The sequence below is a fragment of the Dreissena polymorpha genome, chromosome 8 (assembly GCF_020536995.1).
Source record: "Dreissena polymorpha isolate Duluth1 chromosome 8, UMN_Dpol_1.0, whole genome shotgun sequence".
Lineage (NCBI taxonomy): Eukaryota > Metazoa > Mollusca > Bivalvia > Myida > Dreissenidae > Dreissena > Dreissena polymorpha.
Window position 1 is genome coordinate 24,744,453 of NC_068362.1, and position 24,624 is coordinate 24,769,076.

General features: G+C 34.5%; 1 protein-coding gene across 1 annotated transcript; it reads left to right on the forward strand.

The window, feature by feature from the left end:
* The first annotated feature begins 1,204 nt into the window (after positions 1-1,204).
* Positions 1,205-9,391, forward strand: LOC127841415 (uncharacterized). The gene is made up of 6 exons (XM_052370233.1): positions 1,205-1,338; positions 1,792-1,873; positions 2,279-2,320; positions 3,709-3,840; positions 4,691-4,765; positions 6,491-9,391. The coding sequence occupies exons 1-6, from the start codon at positions 1,234-1,236 to the stop codon at positions 6,706-6,708; spliced, it is 654 nt and encodes a 217-aa protein (XP_052226193.1). The 5' UTR covers positions 1,205-1,233; the 3' UTR covers positions 6,709-9,391.
* Positions 9,392-24,624: the final 15,233 nt, after the last annotated feature.

Genomic DNA, 24,624 nt, shown 5'->3' on the forward strand with positions numbered 1-24,624 from the left:
GAAACCACAAGGTCCAGAGAATGGTATTTGGTTGTAATTACTGAGTGTCCACTACCAAGATTGTTCAAATTATGCCCCTGGAGTCAAAGTTTGCCTGCCTCTTTGGTCACAAGTAAAGCATAGAGTTAAATGGTTATACCTTCTTATGAAACCTACGCCTTAAATACAACACAGCCCAGCAGCTAAATATTTGACATTCTTCAAAAGTTCCAAGGTTACTTTGTCATGGTGATTTGCCAATCATTGGTTCAGCATTTCTTACTTGCTGTCAATATACCTTGAGCGACCATTGCAGTCCTTTTGTTTACTTTAGTCTTGATACATAGATTTGTTATTTTATATTAAACTTTGCTGTTAAATCAAGAAATTGTTATGTGTTTTATATGTATGTATTTGCTTTGGTTTCGAATATGGCCATATTAAATGTATGCAAATGTGTTATCCTTGTCAAATAAAAAATCATTTCTTGAAACATTCAAGGTTCAATATTGAACTTTCTATTTATAATTCAGTACTTATTTTTTATTTTACAAACTGGTACAATCGTTCACAATTACTTCTAAAGTCTAGTTGTGCAAATATTGGATTGTTTAAGCCATTTAAGAATTATGGTCTTTGGTTCATATCCCTGTACAGATGAGATATTGTGACCTGAAGGTTTCTTTATTATGGCACAATATTTATTTAGACTTTCAGCAATTATACTACATTCTCTTCCAGTTTAATGGCATACATACATACATGTATACTTCGGCTTTTATACAGGAATAAGTAATTATGTTGAATTTGCTTGCCATCAATTTGTGAATAAATTATAATAAAAACTTTTATGGGAGACCTTTGATTTTGGCAGCTTTTGTATGACAGAAAATGGTTATCTGTGAGAACCCAATAATTGATTTTAAATTGTTAGACCCAATTGTTATATTAACATAAATTTTGGCATATATACAGGAAGTAGCTATTTGCAAAATGGCGGATCATGTAAATACCAAACCACGTGTTGGCTTTTTCAGAATTAAACATTACAAAATTTTTGACTCTGTAAATGCATGGTGTGATTACAAGAATTTGGAGCACCATAATGACTACAACTATACAGATAAAAGCTTCTTGTGTACATCTTTTCTGTAGAAGATGCAAAAAAAATTTGTTAAATTGGCAGCAAACTGGAATGATGACTGCATATTTGTGAATATAATCAAGAATTAACATGCTTTGTAGATTCTTGACATGACTCATGGTGAACTAAAATTGCTTGCAAAGCATCTGGGACATGATGTGAAGACACACAAGGAATATTATCAGTTGTCTTCCAGTACCATGGAACTCTCAAAGGTATATATTTCATTAATAAAAATCTTTAAATTTTCCATACACATATATTTGAAAAACTAAATGCTATATTGTAACTAAGAGGGCTAAAAGAAAGAATAATTTAACAGGCAGCCATAGTAAGACCATATCTGATGTTGACTTTGACTAGTATGCTTTGCATTAATGGCCTTTTATGCCCCCTGGATCGAATGAACGGGGTATATTGTTTTTGGCTTGTCTTTCTTTGTATGTGTGTGCGTGTCACGGTGTGTGTGTGTCCCAAAACTTTTACCAAAACTTAAACGTTTGATCATAACTTTTGAAATATTGAAAACAGCAACTTGATATTTGGATTACATGCGTATCTCATAGTGCTGCAACAATACGCCAAAAACCGTATTGCAATATATTGTCGTTGTTATGATGGAAGTATTGTTGACACTGGAATATTATGGTCTTCTTGAAATTTTATAGGTTGCCCTGATGTTGTATGCTGTTGAAAATGGTAAAGTCAATGAGTGGAAGGGAAGGCAGATGAAGGACATAGTAGTAGAAGGTTTGATTATAAGAATTTTATTAATATAATTCATTTTACTGAATTGGGATGGAGAATTTTTGATACTTTCTCTCCTATGGCTGTCAGTAAATTCGACTGAATGATCATTCTTCAGAACAAAACAGAGCGCTTGAGAACAGACAAACGATGTAAAACATTGTTTGAAAGGCGGGGCCCTTGTTTTGGCCACGTTAATTCAATAAGTCTAAAATTTACGTGGTAAAAATAGGCAAACCTATTTTATGTGCCTTGAAAATTGTTTATCCTCTCAAAGAAATGCTAATGCAACAAAATACTTTTAACAACCTTGAAGTATTGAAAATATTTACTGTCATATCAAGAGTGACTTCTGGTTATTTTTTTCTATAACTAGTTATTTCTAAAATAAAAAATCATTTTTTACAGATTTACCTCTTCCAATTGAAGACGAAGATGGCCATCAAGAAGGTAAAATAGTTATTTATACCCATAATAGATCATTGGCCACTGTTCATTTGTATTATGAAAGTGGTCCATAACAGAGTCATTGTTATGGTAGCCCATTAAAAAAAAAAAGAAGTATAGGAATACCTTAAGATTTGGACACCTTATGAAATAGTTTATATGCTCAATTAGACATTTCTGTTTCTGAGTTATTTTAATGATTTAAAGGATAAATAACTTAACTTGCAAGTATGAAGATTTTCTGATTTAAATTGTAAGCAGGTCTTATAACATATTTTAGTGGGGGATATGTGTGTTGTTATTTTGTGTACATCTCATACCTTAAACCGAAAAGCATAAAAAAACACTTTTAGAAGTGCTTTTGGAAAACAAAACATTTCCTTTGTTATTTCTGTTATCATATAATAAAGGCTCACCTATTGATGATAAAGACAAGACCCAAGTGTAGACTATATATTCTAGTACAATTTTCCATTGTCCAAGCAAATATATATTTATGCCACCCTTCGAAGAAGAGGGGGTATTTTGCTTTGCACATGTCGGTCTGTCGGTCGGTCCGTCCACCAGGTGGTTTCCGGATGATAACTCAAGAACGCTTGGGGCTAGGATCATGAAACTTCATAGGTACATTGATCATGACTTGCAGATGACCCCTATTGATTTTGAGGTCACTAGGTCAAAGGTCAAGGTCACAGTGACCCGAAATAGTAAAATGGTTTCTGGATGATAACTCAAGAACGCATACGCCTAGGATCATGAAACTTCATGGGTAGATTGATCATGACTCGCAGATGACCCCTACAGATTTTGAGGTCACTAGGTCAAAGGTCAAGGTCACGGTGACCAGAAATAGTAAAATGGTTTCCGGATGATAACTCAAGAACGCATACGGCTAGGATCATGAAACTTCATGGGTAGATTGATCATTACTCGCAGATGACCCCTATTGATTTTGAGGTCAAGGTCACGGTGACCCGAAATAGTTAAATGGTTTTCGGATGATAACTCAAGAACGCTTTTGCCTAGGATCATGACACTTCATTAGTACATTGATCGTGACTCGCAGATAACCCCTATTGATTTTCAGGTCACTAGGTCAAAGGTCAAGGTCACAGTGACAAAAAACGTATTCACACAATGGCTTCCACTACAACGGACAGCCCATATGGGGGGCATGCATGTTTTCTATAGATTTCAGCAAGACCCACCAATGGATAATAGACATACAAGACCCCACTGTTGACATTATATGTTTACAGGCATTGAGGCAACTGTTAAAGACACCCACAGTCTAGAATCTATACAGGAGTCAGAGCCTCTCATGATACAACAGGCCAGTGTTAACTGTGCTGATCATATGCAATCTACAGGTTTCACTTTGGTTCTTTCAGAGTCCATGTCAACTGCTGACAGTGAAGAGCCAGGCAGTCTGACCCATGATAGGAGGGAGCCAAGTGAAGAGCCAGCCAGTCTGACCCATGATAGGAGGGAGCCAAGTGAAGAGCCAGCCAGTCTGACCCATGGTATTTCTATTATCATATAATAAAGGCCCACCTATTGATGATAAAGACATGACCCAACTGTAGACTATATATTCTAGTACAATTTTCTGTTGTCCAAGCCAATATATATTTATGCCCCCCTTCGAAGAAGAGGGGGGATATTGCTTTGCTCATGTCAATCGGTCCGTCTGTCCACCAGGTGGTCGTCAGACGATAACTCAAGAACGCTTGGGCCTAGGATCATGAAACTTCATAGGTACATTGATCATGACTTGCAGATGACCCCTTTTGATTTTGAGGTCAAAGGTCAAGGTGACCCGAAATTGTACAATGGTTTCTGGATTATAACTCAAGAACGCATACGCCTAGGATCATGAAACTTCATAGGTAGTTTGATCATGACTCGCAGATGACCCCTATTGATTTTGAGGTCACAAGGTCAAGGTCACGGTGACCCGAAATAGTAAAATGATTTTCGGATTATAACTCAAGAACGCTTTTGCCTAGGATCATGACACTTCATATGTACATTGATCGTGACTTGCAGATGACCCCTATTGATTTCAGGTCACTAGGTCAAAGGTCAAGGTCACAGTGACAAAAAACGTATTCACACAATGGCTGCCACTACAACGGACAGGCCATATGGGGGGCATGCATGTTTTCTATAGATTTCAGCAAGACCCACCAATGAATAATAGACATACAAGACCCCACTGTTGACATTATATGTTTACAGTCATTGAGGCAACTGTTGAAGACACCCACAGTCTAGAATCTGTACAGGAGTCAGAGCCTCTCGTGATACAACATGCCAGTGTTGACTGTGCTTATCATATGCAATCTACAGGTTTCACTTTGGTTCTTTCAGAGTCCATGTCAACTGCTGCCAGTGAAGGGCCAGCCAGTCTGACCCATGATGAAATGAGGCAGCCAAATCCTCAAGGTATGAACTAAATTTGAAGACGGGTTTCTCTGCATTTTCTATCATTATGTGACAGAGTCTTATGTCATGACTGTATTAAAGTAAATGAGTAGTCCAAGTCAAGTGTGATGCTCTAGACGACCTCCTCTGTGATCTACAGGGTTACAACAATGTGCTTGTAAAAGTCCTTGTAAAGTACAAAGTAGGCAGTTTGCTATGGAAGTTAATGTTAAGTACTTGTTCTTCCAAGAAATGATAGTTCTGCGAACTGTCAGTTCTTATATGTGTGAAAAATTGTTTTAAACTGGTGTTAAAACAGTTTCAGTTCATTTTACCTCCTAACATGTTCAGGTTTTGTGCATTTTTATCAGGAAAACCTTGCTCTACAATATTCAATCATTGTATCACTTGCGGTGTTCTGCCGTGAAATTTTACTGTTGGGGACCCTTTAGGATTACAAAAGTGGGGACAAAAAGAAAAAATATGGGGACACAGAAATATTTTTGTAGCAGAATTAAATGTGTGGAAACTAATAACCTTTAACTTGATTAAACTTGCTTAAACTTCTAACAGTCAGGTTGTAACATTGTTATTAAAACTGGAACATTCAAACAACTTTTTAACACTGTCAAACAGTTGTCAACATATTTACAAAACTTTGAACAGATTTATGGTCATTGGACTCCGCATGGCATGTCAAAGTACTTGTTCGATAATTAGAAATACCGATAGTAAAGGCGTTTTCTTTTTTGCTTTATGCACAATCTGCATGTCATTTTGTTGTTGTCAAACAGTGACCAAGGACATTTTTGAAGCCAATTTTCTTGTAATGTACGTTTAAGGGCAGACTTTTTCGTAATTGCTAAACAATGTAGGGACTTGGGAAGACTCTGTTGGGTTAACAACCCAACAGAGTCTTCCCATTTTCTAATTTTACTTGCCGGAGGAAAAAAAATAAATGGATTTTTTTTTCTCTGGCCTGTCACTTTAAGCCATTTTGATAGTTTCGGAAATTTCCTTGATATCTGATTGGTTGTTATAATCTCAACTTACCAATGAAATAGAGTGTTAATATTAAATAAATTAACCATTGGCTGCGAAATGAGTTATGTACAATGAAATAGTTTGTTCTGGTTACACATTCACTCGATTACTTTACCGACTTACAAATTGAATCGATTAGTTTTTATTTCTAATTCATGTGCGCCCGCGGACCCATATACAGAAAACGGGTGGGGACAAATATTTGTTTTTTGCGACAATAACACAAGGGCGCATCCACGGCAGAACACTGACTTGTTATGTTGATACTTTGTGTGCAAGGATCAATTCAGTAGAAAAGTCAACAAAATAAACGGCTTACAGTCACTGACCAAATGAGTTTGCTGCTTAGAGTGTATATTTTTCCAAAAAATATTTGAAAATTTCCCCTCTTGGAAGTGTAGTTCAATTTTAATCAATACCTCGTTTAAATAATTCACAGAAAAGCCAAAAAATGTTGATCTTTGAACATAAACATAACATGTTGATGACAAAAAAAGTTGGAATAATGTTTTTCGCTCTGTGTATGGTGAATTATGGTGTTACAACTTGATTTTGTATGTTACTTGCTTAGAATTGAAATTTCCCCTTTTATGCGTGAATTATCCCCCTCTCAGGGGACCCGACCCCTTTCCCCCAAAACTGAAAAAAACACTGACATGATACTCATTGCTATTTTATTTTTTATATCTATTCTTGTTTTAGGGACAGGGACAAGAAAAGGAATGAAACGAAAGTGGGCCAGCGAAGAGAACATATGTTTCATGAACTTTTTTAGAGATGAATTAAGAGAAAAAATAATGCCATCTGGCTCAAAAATAATGGGGTCCCTAAAAATACTTACCGGAAGAACAGTGGCCCAGATAAGGGCAAGGGTCCATAACATTATTATGAAAAAACAAAAATGGAAAAAGAATTGTTGAACTGTGGAATATGTTTATGCCCCTGGTAGGGTGGCATATAGCAGTTGAACTGTCCGTCAGTCAGTCAGTCTGTCCATCTGGCCGAAAACTTATATGGCCATAACTTTTTCAATATTGAACATAGCAACTTGATATTTATACCCCTATTACAATTGGTAATGGGGGCTATATAGGAGTCACGTTTGTCGGTCTGTCCCGATATTTCATCCGATCTTCACCAAACTTGGTCAGTAGTTGTATGTAGATAATGTCTAGGTCAGTTTGAATATGGGTCATGCCAGGTCAAAAACTAGGTCATGGGGTCACTTAGTATGTTTTAAACTGTAAGTTTGTACGGACCATAGCTATGTCATTTATTGTTACATTTTTAAATGACTCGGTACATTTGTTCACCATCATGGAACGGTGTGTCGCGTTAAAAAAAATTACGTCAATATCTCAAAGGTCAAGGTCACACTTGGGAGTTCAAAGGTCAAATGCTTGTCCGGGCCATAGCTTTGTTTTTTATTGTGAGATTTTAAAATCATTTGGCACATTTGTTCACCATCATTGAACAGTGTGTCGGGCGAAAGAATTACGTCGATATTTCCAAGAACAAGGGCACAATTTGAGTTTAAAGGTAAAAAATGGCCATAATTGAGCTTGTCTGGGCAATAACTATGTTGTTTATTGTGCGATTTTAAAATCGTTGGCTCTTTTGTTCACCATCATTTGACGGTGTGTCGCGCGAAAGAATTATGTCGATATCTCCAAGGTCAAGTTCGTAGTTTTAGTTCAAAGGTCAAAAATGGCAATAAATTATCTTGTCTGGGCCATAAATATGTCATTCATTGTAAGATTTTAAAATGACTGTACATCAATTTTGTTCAAAGTCATTGGAAGGCTTGTCATGTGAAAGAATTCAAGAGTTCAAAGGTCAAAATGGCTATAAATGATAATGGCATAATGATTCTTAAAAAATCGCCATAAATTGTATTATCTTGTTTTGTGAAGACAGCATACAAAATAATCAATCAATCAATGCGGTATGTGGGGGTAACAGACAAAGCTCCAGTTGGCATGCATGTGCATCTTGTGAAGCTGCACATATTGAGTGGTGAAAAGTGAAGGTCAAGGTAATTCTTCAAGGTTAAATGTTAAATATATTGCTTTTGTCCGTCCGTCTGAAAACTTTAAAATTGTGCCATAACTTTTGAGCTCACCTGAGTGCAACATGCTCATGGTGAGCTTTTGTGATTGCCTTTTGTGCGTTGTATGTCGTCAACATTTTGCCTTGTGAACACTCTAGATTCCACATTTATTGTCTGATCTTCATGAAATTTTGCAGAACATTTGTCACATTGATACCTCGACTGAGTTCGAAACTGGGTCATGCTGGGTCAAAAATTAGGTCACTAGGTAAAAAAAAAAACAAAAAAACTTGTGAACACTGTACAAGTCCAATCTTCATGTAACTTTGTCAAAATGTTTGTCTAAATGATATTTTGGTTGAGTTAAAAATTGGTTCCGGTCCGTTGAAAAACATGGCCGCCAGGGGCGGGGCAGTAAAAAAATTTCCTTATATGGCTATAGAGAAACCTTGTGAACACTTTAGAAGTCAAAATGTTTGCCTTATCATCATGAAACTTAATCAAAACATTGGTTTTATTTATATTTTGGACGAGTTCGAAAATGGTCCAGATCAGTGAAAAAACATGGCCGCCAAGGGGCGGGGGAGTTTTTCTTATATGTCTTTAGTTAAACATTGCTAACACTCTAGAGGCCATATTTATTGTCCATTCTTCATGAAATTTGGTCAGAAGTTTGGTCTCAATGATATCTTAGACGAGCTGAAAATGGTTACGTTTGCTTGAAAAACATGGCTGCCAAAGGGCGGGGCATTTTTCCTTATATGGCTATAGTAAAACGTTGTGAACACTCTAGAGGCCACATTTATTGTCCAATCTTCATGAAATTTGGTCAGAATATTTGTCTCATTAATATCTTGGATGGGTTTGAAAATTATTATGTTTGCTTGAAAAACATGGCTGCCATGGGGCGGGGCATTTTTCCTTATAAAAATGGCTATTGTAAAATCTTGTTAACACTCTTGAGGCCACATTTATTTTCCGATCTTCATGAAACTTGGTCAGAATATTCATCCCAAAAAATATCGTGGACAAGTTAAAAAATGATGCTGGTTGGTTGAAAAACATGTCCGCCAGGGGGTGGGGCATTTTACCTTATATGGCTATAGTAAAACTTTGTTAACACTCTAGAGGCCACATTTATTTTCTTATCTTCATGAAACTTGGTCAGAAGATTTGTCCTAATGATATCTTGGATTAGTTCAAAAATAGTTTTGTTTGCTTAAAAAACATGGCCACCAGGGGGCGGGGCATTTTTCCTAATATGGTTATGTATCATGCTTTACTAAAACATTGTTAACACTCTGTAGGCCACATTTATTTTCCGATTATTATGAAACTTGGTCAGATGATTTGTCCTAATGATATCTTGGATGAGTTCAAAAATGGTTCTAGTTGGTGGAAAAACATGGCCGCTAAGGGGGCGTGTCATTTTTCCTTATATGGCTAAAGTAAAACCCTGTTAAAACTCTAGAAGCCATATTTATTGTACGATCATCATGACACTTTGTCAGAAGATTTGTCCCAATGATATTTGGACAAGTTTGAAATTGGTTCCAGTTGCTAAGAAAAACATGGCCACCAGTGGGCGGGGCATTTTTCCTTATATGAACTTATAAATCTTCTTGAAACTTTGTCAGTATATTAGTTTAAATGATATCTTGGATGTGTATTTCAAGTTGACATTTAAAGCTTTAACTTTGTATGATTCTAAATATGTGTCAATGCTGTCAGTTGAATTTTGAAATGTGAAGTTTTACATTTTTTGTAGATTAAATAATTTGTAAAATGTTGCAGTTTCGTCAATCAGTTTTATAAGACATTGAGCTTTAAATATGATGCAGATTGTAAGATTCTTAATATCTTTCAATATTGTGGATAAGTTTGAGATATCAAGCTTTGAATTTTATGCAAAGTGTATGATTTTAAAATGTTTTAATGGTGTTGATCCGTGTAATGAAGATTGCATAATTTTTATGTTTTAATTCTGTCTATTGGTTTTCAAAATGAAAGACTTTGATTTTGTAAGTGCACTTTTATCTCCTGAAAGATTCTTTTCTAGTGTTTAGTTTATATTTTAAGGCTGTTTGCAAACTCGAAGTGAAAACAGTTCTATTACAATTTGGTAAGGACATGACATTGCATATCTGATTTTAAAATGTACTTTGCTGGCAACGTGTAATTTTCTGAAATGTCTTAGTAAGACTGTTGTTTGCAATCAAAAGGTCTGTGCTTCATATCCAGGGTAATGCATGTTTTTTGTCCAAATTTATGTCGATTCAGACATTGTTCTATGTAAATATGGGGTTTGCTTGAAGGTTCAGTCTATTTTTATGTCCCTCACTATAGTAGTGGGGGACATATTGTTTTTGTCCTGTCTGTTGGTTGGTTGGTTGGTTGATCTGTTTACGCCAACTTTAACATTTTGCAATAACTTTTGCAATATTGAAGATAGCAACTTGATATTTGGCATGCAAATGCATCTCATGAAGCTGCACATTTTGATTGGTGAAAGGTCAAGGTCATCCTTCAAGGTCAGAGGTCAAATATATGTGGCCAAAATCGCTCATTTTATGAATACTTTTGCAATATTGAAGATAGCAACTTGATATTTGGCAAGCATGTGTATCTCATTGAGCTGCACATTTTGAGTGGTGAAAGGTCACGGTCATCCTTCAAGGTCAGAGGTCAAATATATGTGGCCCAAATCGCTTATTTTATTAATACTTTTGCAATATTGAAGATAGCAACTTGAAATTTGGCATGCATGTGTATCTCATGGAGCTGCAAATTTTGAGTGTTGAAAGGTCAAAGTCATCCTTCAAGGTCAGAGGTTAAATATATGTGGCCCAAATCGCTTATTTTATGAATACTTTTGCACTATTAAAGATAGTAACTTGATATTTGGCATGCATATGTATCTCATAGAGCTGCACATTTTGAGTGGTGAAAGGTCAAGGTCATCCTTCAAGGTCAAATATATGGGTCAAAATTGCTCATGTTATGTTACTTCTGCAATATTGAAGCTAGCAATTTTATATTTGACATGCATGTGTATCTCATGGAGCTGCACATTTTGAGTGGTGAAGGGTCAAGGTCATCCTTCAAGGTCAAACGTTATATACGGGGACATGGGTTTCACAAACGCATCTTGTTGCGTATGTAATTAATTTTGCTTAATTTTTGTGATCCCCCGCCAACAGCGGAGGGATATTAATTTGGCGTTGTCCGTCTTTCCGTCTGTCCGTCTGGCACTTTTGTGTCCGGAACCATATCTTGGAAGTGCTTTGGCAGATTTCATTGAAACTTGGTATGAGTATATATATGGATAAGAGGATGATGCACGCCAAATGGCATTGTACATCCTTGAATAATAGCGGAGTTATGACCCTTTGTATTTGAAAAAATGCTTTTTTTGTGTGTCCAGAGCCGTAACTTGTATCCAGAAGTATAATGGCGGGGGATATCAATTCAACGAATTTGCTTGTTAAATCAGTTTTTATTTTCATGATAATCATTTAGTTCGTACTGCAACTTATGATGGATTGTTACTACTATCTCCAGTTATTTGTTTGTCATGGGTCCGTCACCATTTATCTCTTATTAGCTCATCTATTTTTTGAAAAAAAATTATGAGCTATTGTCATCACCTTGGCGTCGGCGTTGGTGTCCGGTTAAGTTTTGCGTTTAGGTCCACTTTTCTCAGAAAGTATCAATGCTATTGCATTCAAACTTGGTACACTTACTTACTATCATGAGGGGATTGGGCAGGCCAAGTAAGATAACTCTGGCGTGCATTTTGACAGAATTATGTGCCCTTTTTATACTTAGAAAATTGAAAATTTTGGTTAAGTTTTGTGTTTAGGTCCATTTTATTCCTTAAGTATCAAAGCTATTGCTTTCATACTTGCAACACTTACTAACTATCATAAGGGGACTGTGCAGGCAAAGTTATGTAACTCTGACTGGCATTTGGACGGAATTATGGGCCCTTTATACTTAGAAAATTGAAAATTTTGTTAAGTTTTGTGTTTTGGTCCACTTTACCCCTAAACTATCATAAATATTGCTTTCGTACTTCGAACACTCGCATACTATCATAATGGTACAGTAAAAGGACAAGTTGCATAACTCTTGTTGTCATTTTTACGGAATTATGGCCCTTTTTTGACTTAGTAACTTTGAATATATGGTTAAATTTTGTGTTTTGATCCACTTTACTTCTAAAGTATCAAGGCTATTGCTTTCAAACTTCAAATACTTTCATGCTATCATGAGGTTACTGTACCTGGCAAGTTGAATTTTACCTTGACCTTTGAATGACCTTGACTCTCAAGGTCAAATTATTAAATTTTGCAAAAAATGCCATAACTTCTTTATTTATGATTAGATTTGATTGATACTTTTACAAAACTACTCTTACCTGACATACCACAATAGACTCCACCCAAACCATTCCCCGTGCCCTGCCCCCCTCCCCCCCCCTTAATTTTTTTTTTTTTAAGATCATCTCACAAATGACCACCACACCCTCACACTATACCCCCGACCCCACCCCCCAATTTTTTTTTAAGCGGTTATTATTTTTATTATTTTATGTTTGAAATACCGTCCAACCATCGCACCCAAGAATCCCCCCCACAACCCCCCCCCCCCCGGAATCCCCCTTATTGTTGTTTTTTTGTGTTTTTTTTAAGATCATCTCACAAATGACCACCATCCCCTCACACTATAACCCCCCCCCCCCCCCCAATTTTTTTTGTGAAACTTAAAAAACAAAAATATTTATTTTTATTATTTTATGTTTGAAATACCGTCCAACCATCGCACCCAAGAATCCCCCACCCCTCCTCCCCGATTTTATTTTATTATTGCATTTTTTTCCCCGCATTTTTGGAAGATAATGTAATAAATGTCCACACCACCACACTATACACCCCTCTTCACTCCACCCCTCCCTCTTTTGTGATTGAAAATGAAAGTCCCTTCACCTTTAAAAAGAAAATAGATGAGCGGTCTGCACCCGCAAGGCGGTGCTCTTGTATAATACTTGAATTGAGCATTTCACAATCTGACAATCATGCATATCATTTATTAGTTTCATAATAAAACGTCTGACAAGGGTCAGATAATTTTAACATATATTGTTGTTATAATTTGTCATGTGTTGTATGAATAAATGACACTTCCATGATAGAGAAAATTTAAATATATTTTTAGAGACATTTGTAAAATGAAAATGAAATAACTATACATTTTACAGTGGCTAGTCGTACGGCTAGACAAGAGGCTAGCCGCACGGCCCCGTACGGGTAGACAATAGGTTTGCCGTACGGCTCTGTACGTATAGCCTTTCCTATGGATATTGTCTAAGTTAAAGACAACCATTTTCAGTGAACTGATATATTGCTTGTATGAAACCATATATTTATCCATTGTCTGAACGACAATTAAATTATTTGTGTGACTCCATTTCTGAGCAGTACCTTGGCCGTCATTGAATTTCATAATATCGATGCCGCAACTAATTAAAACAGTTTTCACTCCTTACATAGGAAAGTCGTCTTATCAAAGAATCAAATTAGAAACCGATTTAAATTGTGTGTAAGTCAATTTCTAGAACGTAACTTTGACGGCTGTCGTCATTAAATTTCAAAATATCGATGCCGCAACTCTTTAATACAGGTTTTTCACGCCTTAGGAACGTCGACTAATTAATGAATCAAATAAGCAACCGTATGACATGAAAGGAAGCCGTGAAAGATGAAGAATTTTTAAAGCGAGATTATACGATTTTTTCAAATATTTATTAATTTACATAAAATGTGTATAAAAAAAAAACAACTTATTAAACATATATTTGAACATAAACTTAAATAAAAGTTAAGAAGAACATGTGTCGATATATGCAAAATAAGCCAGATATTAAATTCTGAAATCGAAAATGTATGTACAGTCGAATTCGCCAGCATGTAAATCGTGCATGTACGATGTGAATCTAAATTTAGTTTAACGGTTCATTTTTAGTGTGAGCGTCAGCTAACGCTAATGTTTTTGCAAATCGGTATGTGCGTAGAAGCCTTAAATGGGCCTTTTCACAGATTTTGACATGTTTTTAAGTTTGTCATTAAATGCTTTATATTGATGAATGTAAACATTGGATTTTTAACGCTCCAGAAAAAAATCAAAAATAAAATTTAAAAATGGAAAAAAAGAAGCCCGTACAAGGGCTCGAACCAGTGACCCCCGGAATCCTGGAGTAAAAAACGCTTTAGCCTAATGAGCTATCCTGCCAAGCATACATGAGAGGTGTATTCTATACCTGATATAAGCAATCTTCGTAGTTTCACAAATTTAAACGATAACAACAGAACTCTCCAAATTATTCAATCGTTTCGCGTTGCAACGCTCTATAATTTTTAGGTTTTTAAATCGTGAAAAGATGCATATAATGGCTATATTAGACCATGGTGAATGTTCAGTAATACTGATTCCTCACAAATATCATAACTAAAACGAAAATTTGCGAATCTGAAACAACTATTTTCAATTTTGTCAATTTACCAAACCGTGAAAAGATCCCTTTAACTATGACATGGAAAGACAACCACTGTCCGTTGCAGCAGACTACACATTCTTCTAGCGTCTGCTAGGAAAGATAACCACCACATTTGCCTGTTTATAGTCCACCACTCACTGGTGCACTGCAGTTGGTGTATATGAGTAATAGAGTTTAACAGCTTGTAAGACGATATTGGCCAGTCTAGTGTTTATCATTGAAAATCTGCACATACTGGCTGCTTTCAGAGAAAACAGGGCTTAATGCATGTCAAATAAGATAAGCCTGTGCATACTGATTAGCTTGTGCAATGCAAACACGCTAAACAAGGACGACATGTCGTATTTTATAATGTTTAAAGGGTCTCTTGTACTGGGATGACAATTTATGCATAAGCATTTAGCCCTGTTTTCCCAAAACGAAGCTAAAAATTTATTTTTTATTAATGATTTAAAAAAACCCATCTGAACCTGTGCTTTAAGACACACTCTTTATAATTTTGAATGGATTGTGTCCATTCAAAACTTGCAATATAAAAAGCTATAACATAATTTTTTAAACTGATGTGCGTCTAAACTTATACAACAACGAACACCTACAGTGACGTCAGCGCTTTGATAAATTCCTGCAACCATTTATTCGCCACACGAACACTAACTAAAAATACGAATGCTTCAGTTATAGGCTACTATTCCATCTGTCCGCAACCGCATATCCGCATCCGCAAAAAATAAAACAAGTAGAAATGCACTGCACTTATTCCATTCATCCGTATCCGCACGCGAATAGGCGTCCGCAATAGAACGCTCAAGTGAGCATTCTTGGGCTACTATTCCATCTATCTGTAAATGTATCCATATCCGCAAAATATACGGACGCTATATTCCATTTATCCGCATACGTCGAACGTATCTTTATTTTTGTATATGGATAAAACTAAAAATTATAATTATTGAGATAATTATAATGAAGGACAAGCTGCTAAGCGTGAATTTAAGTAGATATAAGGTACAAATCATCGTTCTGTCCGTAAAAGGATACAAATGGTAAATACCTGAAACATCTTCTTTTAGTGCCTTGGCTATGATTTTCCATACATTTAAACTTTAAAGTATAATCAGAGTCACGATATGCAGAACTGCGTTGGTTGTATAATTCCGGGTATTTTTTCACGAATTCGATAGATTTTCAGTTTATTTTTTAGATGACAGCTACTCTCATCGTGCTAAATGCCGTCCCTATCTCGTCCGCATCCGTTTGCGGATAAATGGAATATAGCGTCCGTATAACGATTTTGCGGATACTGACGCGGATACGGATGCGGATGCGGATTGGTGGAATACTAGCCTTATTTTAGGAAAATATGTACGAAATATCTTCGTCACAATCGGCTCGGGCGCTTATTTGTCTTTGCTGCATATTACTGATTAACAGCACTAAATGACAATTCTATACTTTATAAGCCGTACGGCTAGACAATCTCAATAGGAAAGGCTATAATACGTACAGCGCCGTAAGGCTAGCCTATTGTCTAGCCGTACGGGGCCGTACGGTTAGCCTCTTGTCTAGCCGTACGGGACTGTACGACTAGCCACTGCCTTTAGTTATTGGAGGTTCTTATGTATTATACCCAGTCGCAAGTGTTATAGGCTATACTCAAATCTTTTCGTCCGTCTGTTATTGGATACTGTGATGGGTTATGTATCACATTCAATGTTTTTTTTTTGTTTATAAGACAAAATCAGATTTTTTTTCAAAATACCTTCCTTTTAACTAATTTGAAAGCATTTTTACAGGTCCATTCTTGCGAAGCAATAATGCAAGTTAAAAAACTGGTTTTACAAGTCCCTATTCGATATTTATGACATAACTATGACTAAAATCTTCAGAATAGTTCAAAGCACGAAATGAATATCTTTCTGTTGGACATGAGGAAGTGGACCGAATATCGATGACTGGATCATTTTCCACGAAGGCACATAAAACTACAGTAAAGTTCCGCTACTTTCAGCTTGGTCTTAATAGCATGTCGGACTTCATAATTAACAGGGTATTTTGTTCTTTATTCAATACTTTGGGACCATGCAATCTTGAAAAATTGCAATTTACAGTGTTCAATGTGGTCTTAATAGCGGTACTCTTCTTGTACTAGGAATCGCTGCGTGTTTTAGTCATTATCTTTGAAATCCTTTTCGAAGCTATCATAAAAAACATTTATACTCGTGTCACGCCAGGGTGACATCACGTCAGGTTTAAACACAATAAGTAAATACATATTGTTATAACGTTTAAATATTCGTTTGACTTCTATTTTTCATTTCAATTTAATAATCCTATAAATGTTTTGTTTTTGGTTGTCATATCTATTTACCATTAACGATCCGCAACTGTTTTACCTTTACGTATCTTTGCAATGAAACTGTTATAGCGACAACTGTTTCATTATAGCTGCTTGCATCACACGGACACCACTGTTATATAATTCAATGATTTCTACAAGGATGATTCTATCCTACATTATCTCAATTGTTTAACCAAGGACATTGTGCTTTTAAAAGTTCCGGCGACTACAAAATCACGCAACAGGAGAAAATAACACGATACGTAGTCAAATAATGCAAAAATTCAAAAAAATATTAAAATAACATTAAACACATATTTAGTTCACCATTGTGTCATTCCCTCTGTAAAATGAATTCGACTCAAAATGTTATTAAATGTATTATGCAAGGAAACCATGCAGAGCGATTCATGCATAGGCCACACAAATACAAACAAATCTGATCGTGAGGATTTAATATATAAAGTTTGAGGTCGAGAAGATCTTAACCACAATTCTAATGCGAGTGTCGCAAGATATAACTATGCTCAAGGCCAACTCATTTTTTAGCAAACAATGTTTCGTATTTCAAGTGACACTATCTCAGGGACCCGGTATGTCGGTATAAAGTATCACAGAGTATACATATATAAAAAAATAATTGGGTCATGGGGACCCAGATACGAGGTTTAAAGTAAAAAAATGTATATGTTATTTGTCTGCAGAAATAACTAGATATATTAAGTTTTGAGTTATATATAGGTTGTTGAAGGTAATTCGCATAAAACACGCTATTTTTCAGTTGGATACTAGCATGGGAAAGGGAAGTACCCAACACTCCGGAAATATATCACAGACCCTATATTTAACCCAGTATGAGTATATATATATATATATATATATATATACATATATTTATATATTAACATCTATATAAATACTGACATACATGTATATAATTATGTAAATAACTCGAAAAATGCCCTATACAATTACCTACTTGCTTATGATCTAAGACATTATGTATTTATTTAGGATATAGATATAGATGTTTAAGGGAATGTTTTTGTGGGTGATTGTGTATGTCAGTATTTATTTATATAGATGTAAATATATATAAGTATATGTAAATAACTTGAACACATGATTTTGATCTAAGACACTATGCTTTATAAGTATTTAAATGTCATTATGCATAAGAATCGGGTGCTTTAGTCTCATTCTCAATACCATATTATTTGTTCTGCATTCGATGTGATAAGATGAATCACTACATATACAATAATATGTTCAAAACATTTACGTTGTAAAAGTAACTTCTTTAGCACATATATGTAAAAATATGTTGTAAAATCATGTATTTTGATGTAAACAAACTGATTTGTTTGCTTGTAATCACGATTATTTGTTTTACCTTGCTACCCCTTTGTTTATTTTGTTCTTGTTTCTTTGTTTCTTTGTACTTAATTTGCTGAATTGCTTTCATCTTAAAATGCAGAATTTTAGAGTTGAAAATGATGTCGATGTATACTGTATACCAATTACATGTTTAATAATTTATTTGTTAAAGCACATTTTCCACTAACCTATATTAAATGGATAATCTTAAATTAATCTCATACAACTGTAGGGGCCTAAATAATAATAATAAACGTAGAGATGTTTTTGATTTTTAAAAGGGAAACAAGCACATATTTACTGTCTCCAAGACTGTCACTTTACTCCTGATATGAAAAATAAAATCTACTCAGAATGGGACGGGGAATGCTATATTAGTTTTGGGGAATCAAACTCTAGAGGAATATGTGTCATGTTTAGAAAAAACCTACCAATCGCAGTAAATTAAATTGAAAATGATTCTTCAGGTAACTACATTTTACTGGACTTAACATATATGACCAGTAGGTTTACCTTACGTTCATTATATGGACCTAATAAAGACACGACCATCTTTTTTACAGATCTCTTTAAAAAGTTAACCGAATTTCAAAATGATGAATTCATTATATGCGGAGACTTTAACTGAGTATTAGATGTTAACTTGGACTATCAAAATTATTCATCGATTAATAATAATAAAAATGCAAGAAAAACACTACAAGATATTATTAGAGATAACAATATAATTGATACTTTTAGATATATAAACGGCACTACCCAGCAATATACATGGAGAAGATTAACACCGTTACAGCAGGCCAGACTTGATTTTTCCTTACTTCAAATTGTCTGTCATCTAAAATAAGAAAATCTACGATTGATTCATGTTATAAACCAGATCTCTCCATTATTGACCTAGAAATAAGTTTTGAAGATGTAGCACATCGAAAAGGGCTATGGAAATTCAACAATACATTGTTAAAGGATATAGACTATTTAAACTGCATCAATACTTTGATTGAAAATGTTAAACAACAATATTGTATTCCCATTTACAACTTTGAAAACATTGAACATATTGACAATAATAATATAATTTGTAATCAACGACTAGTTATTCCTAGAAACATTACTGATGGAAATCACAGGAAAAACTATTTCATTCTCGTTATATAAAAGTAAACTAAACAAAACCTGCGAAGCTAATTTAATACAGGAAATTGACAGACTTCAAAAATTACTAAATGAAACAAATAAAGACCAACTAATAGAACTACAACACGAATTAGAAAATATAAATAAGAGAAAATAAACTTAAAGGGTATTTTATTCGTTCTAGAGCTAAATGGATAGAAGATGGGGAAAAACCGTCAAAATACTTTTGCTCGCTGGAATCAAGCTATTATGTAAACAAGTCGATACCTTTTATTAAACTTGAAAATGGTTTTAAATTGCAGGATCAAAATGAAATTTTAAATGAAGCTGTCTCGTTCTATAAATCATTGTACAAAAAGAAAGACAGCGAAATTAGTTATGACATAAACGCTGATTTATCTAGTGTTGATGTACCAAAGTTGAATAAAGTTCAATCTGACTCATTAGAAGGAATGCTTAATATTGAGGAAGTAGCCATAACTCTTAAAAACATGAAATCTGACAAAAGTCCAGGCTCTGATGGATTCACTGCTGAATTCTTTAAAGTATTTTGGAAAAAAGTTAGGTCATTTTGTTGTTAGAAGTCTTAATTATGCCTTTATTACAAACTCCTTATCCATAACACAAAAACATGGAATTATAACTTGCATACCAAAAGAAAACAAGCCCAAGTGCCATTTGAAAAATTTAAGACCATTAACTTTATTAAATGTTGTTTACAAACTAGCATCAGGATCCATAGCAAATAGACTAAAAACTGTACTTGATATTTTAATCTCCAAAGATCAAACTGGCTTTATTAAAGGACGATTTATTGGAGAAAACACAAGGTTACTTTATGACATCCTGAAATATGCTGAAGATAATAATTTACCTGGTTTACTTATGACAATCGATTTTGAAAAAGCGTTCAATACCTTGTCTTTCCAATTTATAGAAACCACCTTTAGTTTTTTTAAATTTCGGACCAATGTTTCAAAAATGGATATCCATGTTCTTGCATAACACTATGGCCTCAATACAAATAAATGGATTCTTGACGAACACCTTCTGTATAGAGAGGGGCTGTAGTCAAGGAGACCCAATAAGTGCTTACATCTTTATTATATGTGCAGAAATTCTTGCTATTAAAATAAGAAAAAGCAAAAAAATAAAAGGAATAAGAATAAAAGACATAGAATAAAAAATATCTCAATTTGCTGACGATACATCTCTACTACTTGACGGATCAGAATCATCCCTAACTTGTACCTTAGACATGCTTCATGAATTTCAAGGTACTCAGGACTAACCATTAACTATGACAAAAATAATTTAATTTGGATAGGCTCAATGAAGTATAGTACTAGATCAATTAAAACTAAATATAAACTGACATGGGGAGCTACTACTTTTAAAATTCTTGGAATAACCTTTGATGTTAACTTAGAAAACATGGTAAAAACAAGTTTGAACATAAAATTGAAAGTATTAGAAGAGCTATAAGTCATTGGAATCGCAGAAATATAACACCACTTGGAAAAATAACAATTGTTAAATCATTACTTTTACCTTTACTTACGCATTTATTTATATCTCTACCAACACCAAAAATAGAAACCATGAAACATTTAAATAAAATCTTTTACGACTTTATTTGGGCAGGACCAAGCAAAATAAAAGCCACTGTTGTTGTTAAAGAGTACAATGAAGGCGGTTTAAATATGATTGATGTATGTTCATTTGAGAAATACATGAAACTAACATGGCTAAATAGACTAGTGTCAAGCGAAGGAAATTGTTACACACTTGTTAAATCGATAATAGACTTTAAAACAATTGTTAACACTGGTAAATTGTACACCGAGAAAGTATGTTTACAGCTAAAAAATAAATTTTGGCTTGATGTATTGAAAGCATATATATTGTATATTGAAAAACTGCCAATAATAAAAAGTGACGATATTCTGGACATGCCACTGTTTTATAATCACAATTTTAAACTGAACAACAGTCATATTTATATGAAAAGTTTATATGAAAGAGGTATCCGTTTTGTTAGAGACATAATGATAGGAAGGGATTGTTTTATTTCCAAAGAATCTCTGGAATTACTTATAGGAACACATGTTAATTTCCTATTATACCAAGAATTAACCAGCATTATAAGAAGATACATTAGAAATTGTCATAACATGTCAGATTTAAACAATAAAACCCAGGGGCCTATACTACCGACTTATATAAAGAAAATAATAACCAGTCCTAAAGAAGAAAAACATATTTATAAAATATTAATTAAAAATAGTGATATTCCAACTAGTCAAACAAAATGGAATTCAGAATTTGTAAATATAGATTGGAAAAAGGTATATATACTGGTGTTCAATTTAACTAGGGATACGTATATTAGATGGTTGCAGTGTAGAATTATCCACAGGATCTTGGGAACAAAATCTATTATGTTCAAGATGAAAATTGTTGCCAATAATCTATGTACATTTTGTAATAATGAAATAGAAAACGTAACACACTTGTTCTGGTACTGCCCCTTTACTCAAGAAATTGTTAAATTTGCTGTCGAAATCATCAAGAGAAGTAGACCTAGCTCACTTACTCAGCTGACATGGCAGGACCTAATACTTGGGATTACAAATTCCAAACTGACTGATATTAACATTGTATGCCTTGAAATTTAACGGTACATTTTTGATTGTCAAAAGAAAAATAGAAACCCCTCAAAATTTGGACTTGTAAATAGCATGAAACAAACATTTGAAATATACAAAATTACAATAAAAACAGAAGAAGAATAGAAAAACTGGTCATTAGTCAAAACTTTTTCAGACATCCCCTGCAACTACCTAATTAATCATCACGCCTAATATATGTATAGTTCATCACATCTGCAGTTTGTTAAATCTGCACTTTAAATTTAATACACATAATGCAACTCAGCAATTCATCTTCCTTATGTGCATATTATTTTATAAATAGAAAAAAAAATATACACACATACATGTGTTACTCTACTTTTATGACATGTTACTTTACTTTTATATAAAGTAAACCAATGTTGTTACTTTTAATTTTATAAGTGAACCAATATTGTTGTTTTTTCTTTGTTTGTTTGTTGCTAAAAAATGAAAGACAAATATATGTTAATAGTTAAACAGGATTGGGATATGATCGAAACTATGTTAATATCCATGAATGTGAATCTTCAATATATGAAGTATATACAGTATTTTTCTTTTCTTTTATTTTTCAGAATTTGAATTTGAAACATGTGTTGTATGTTAGTTTTTGATTACTACTCCCATGGCTATACACACCCTACATGTACGTGTTTATTATTTGCTATGTATGTTGCACGATTTTACATGAATTGTATATGAATGTATATATTACTATATGGCAAAAATAAAATGTACTCAAAAAAAAAATATTAAAAACTTTTGTATTTGTAATTTGCCTGATTGTGTCGATGATATGGTTCAATGTGATAACTGCAAAGAATGGTTTCATAAAAGTTGCGTTTCTGTTCCACAAGATATATCGCTAGATAATTATGATTTTTCGTGTAATGTGTGCATTAAAAGTACATGTACTTGATAAAAGCATTTCTTTTGACCTATAGGCTTTTCATTCTTACGTGCCGGTAGTTGAAATGATCGTCGTACGAAACGCAGGTCTGATTCTCGTTTCTCAGTTTCAAAAAACAACAGTATGCTTTCATTTAATTCCACAATAATCTCACGGCTTTTGCAAACAACAGGTCTAATACAGTGCTTAACGACTTAACGTAATAATGATCTTAATATAATGGTTCATAATACCGTATAATACTGCTGTTCCGAGTACCTTGCGTTCACATTAAAACATTTGAATGTTTTTTCATGACAATGTAAATACATGACAAGGATTGAGTTTGTATTGATTGGTTTAATATCTACAGATTCCGAGTTGATTTACTACTGTGATTGTTATTATTTAAGTAGCTAGTGTGCATCTTCTCTCACTATTAGTTTTGTTGTTGATGGAATGATGGAAATGAGCCATTCTCTGTGAAAATTGGGCTTAATGGATGTGCGTAAAGTGTCGTCCCAGATGAGCCTGTGCAGTCCGCGTTTTCTGCGTGAAGGAAGTCTCTTCTTAGCGGAAATTCCGGTTCGGCGGAAAGCGGATTACACAGGCTAATCTGGGACGACACTTATGCACTCGCATAAAACCCCCGTTTCTCAGAGCGGAGCGCACATAAAGTCATCGAACATACATATGTTCGTGATTTGATTACATTTGTTTGTAGCTATTGTGTTAATAGATTGTTTATCTTGTTGTTTTATTATTGTTGATGTTTCTTATTGAATACTGTAAGTAAAGAGACAATCCATTGTTTATATTGTGATTATATTGGCTAGTGTTTTTGTTGATTGCTATTTTGTTGTTTAACTTTTATTGTTGTTGCTGTGCAGTCCGCCAAGCTAATTTGGGACGACACTTTCCGCTTGTATTGTATATTCTGTTTAAACGAAGTCTCTTCTTCGCGGAAATCCAGGTTGGGTGGAAAGTGTCGACCCTGATTAGCCTGTGCGGAATGCACAGTACAGAGAAAATGCATTGCTTATATTGTGATTATATTGGCTAGTGTTTTGGTTATTGCTTTTTTGTTGTTTCGCTATCATTGTTGTTGCTGTGCATTCCGCACAGGCTAATCTGGGACAACAATTTTCGCTTGTATAGTATGTTCTGTTTAAAAGAAGTTTCTTCTTGCGGAAAACCAGTTTGGGCGGAGAGTGTCGACTCTGATTAGCATGTGCGGACTGCACAGAACTAAGAAATTGCATTGTTTATATTGTGATTATATTGGCTAGTGTTTTTGTTGATTGCCATTTTGTTCTTTCACTTTGATTGTTGTTGCTGTGCAGTCCGCAAAGGCTAAACTGGGACGACACTTTCCGCTTGTATTGTATATTCTGTTTAAACAAAGTCTCTTCTTAGCGGAAATCCAGGTTGGGTGGAAAGTGTCGCCCCTGATTAGCCTGTGCGGACTGCACAGTACAGAGAAAATGCATTGCTTATACATTTGTATTGTGATTATATTGGCTAGTGTTTTGGTTATTGCTTTTTTGTTGTTTCGCTATCATTGTTGTTGCTGTGCAATCCGCACAGGCTAATCTGGGACAACACTTTTCGCTTGTATAGTATGTTCTGTTTAAAAGATGTTTCTTCTTGCGGAAAACCAGTTTGGGCGAGGAGTGTCGACTCTGATTAGCATGTGCGGACTGCACAATACTAAGAAATTGAATTGTTTATATTGTGATTATATTGGCTAGTGTTTTTGTTGATAGCCATTTTGTTCTTTCACTTTAATTGTTGTTGCTGTGCAGTCCGCA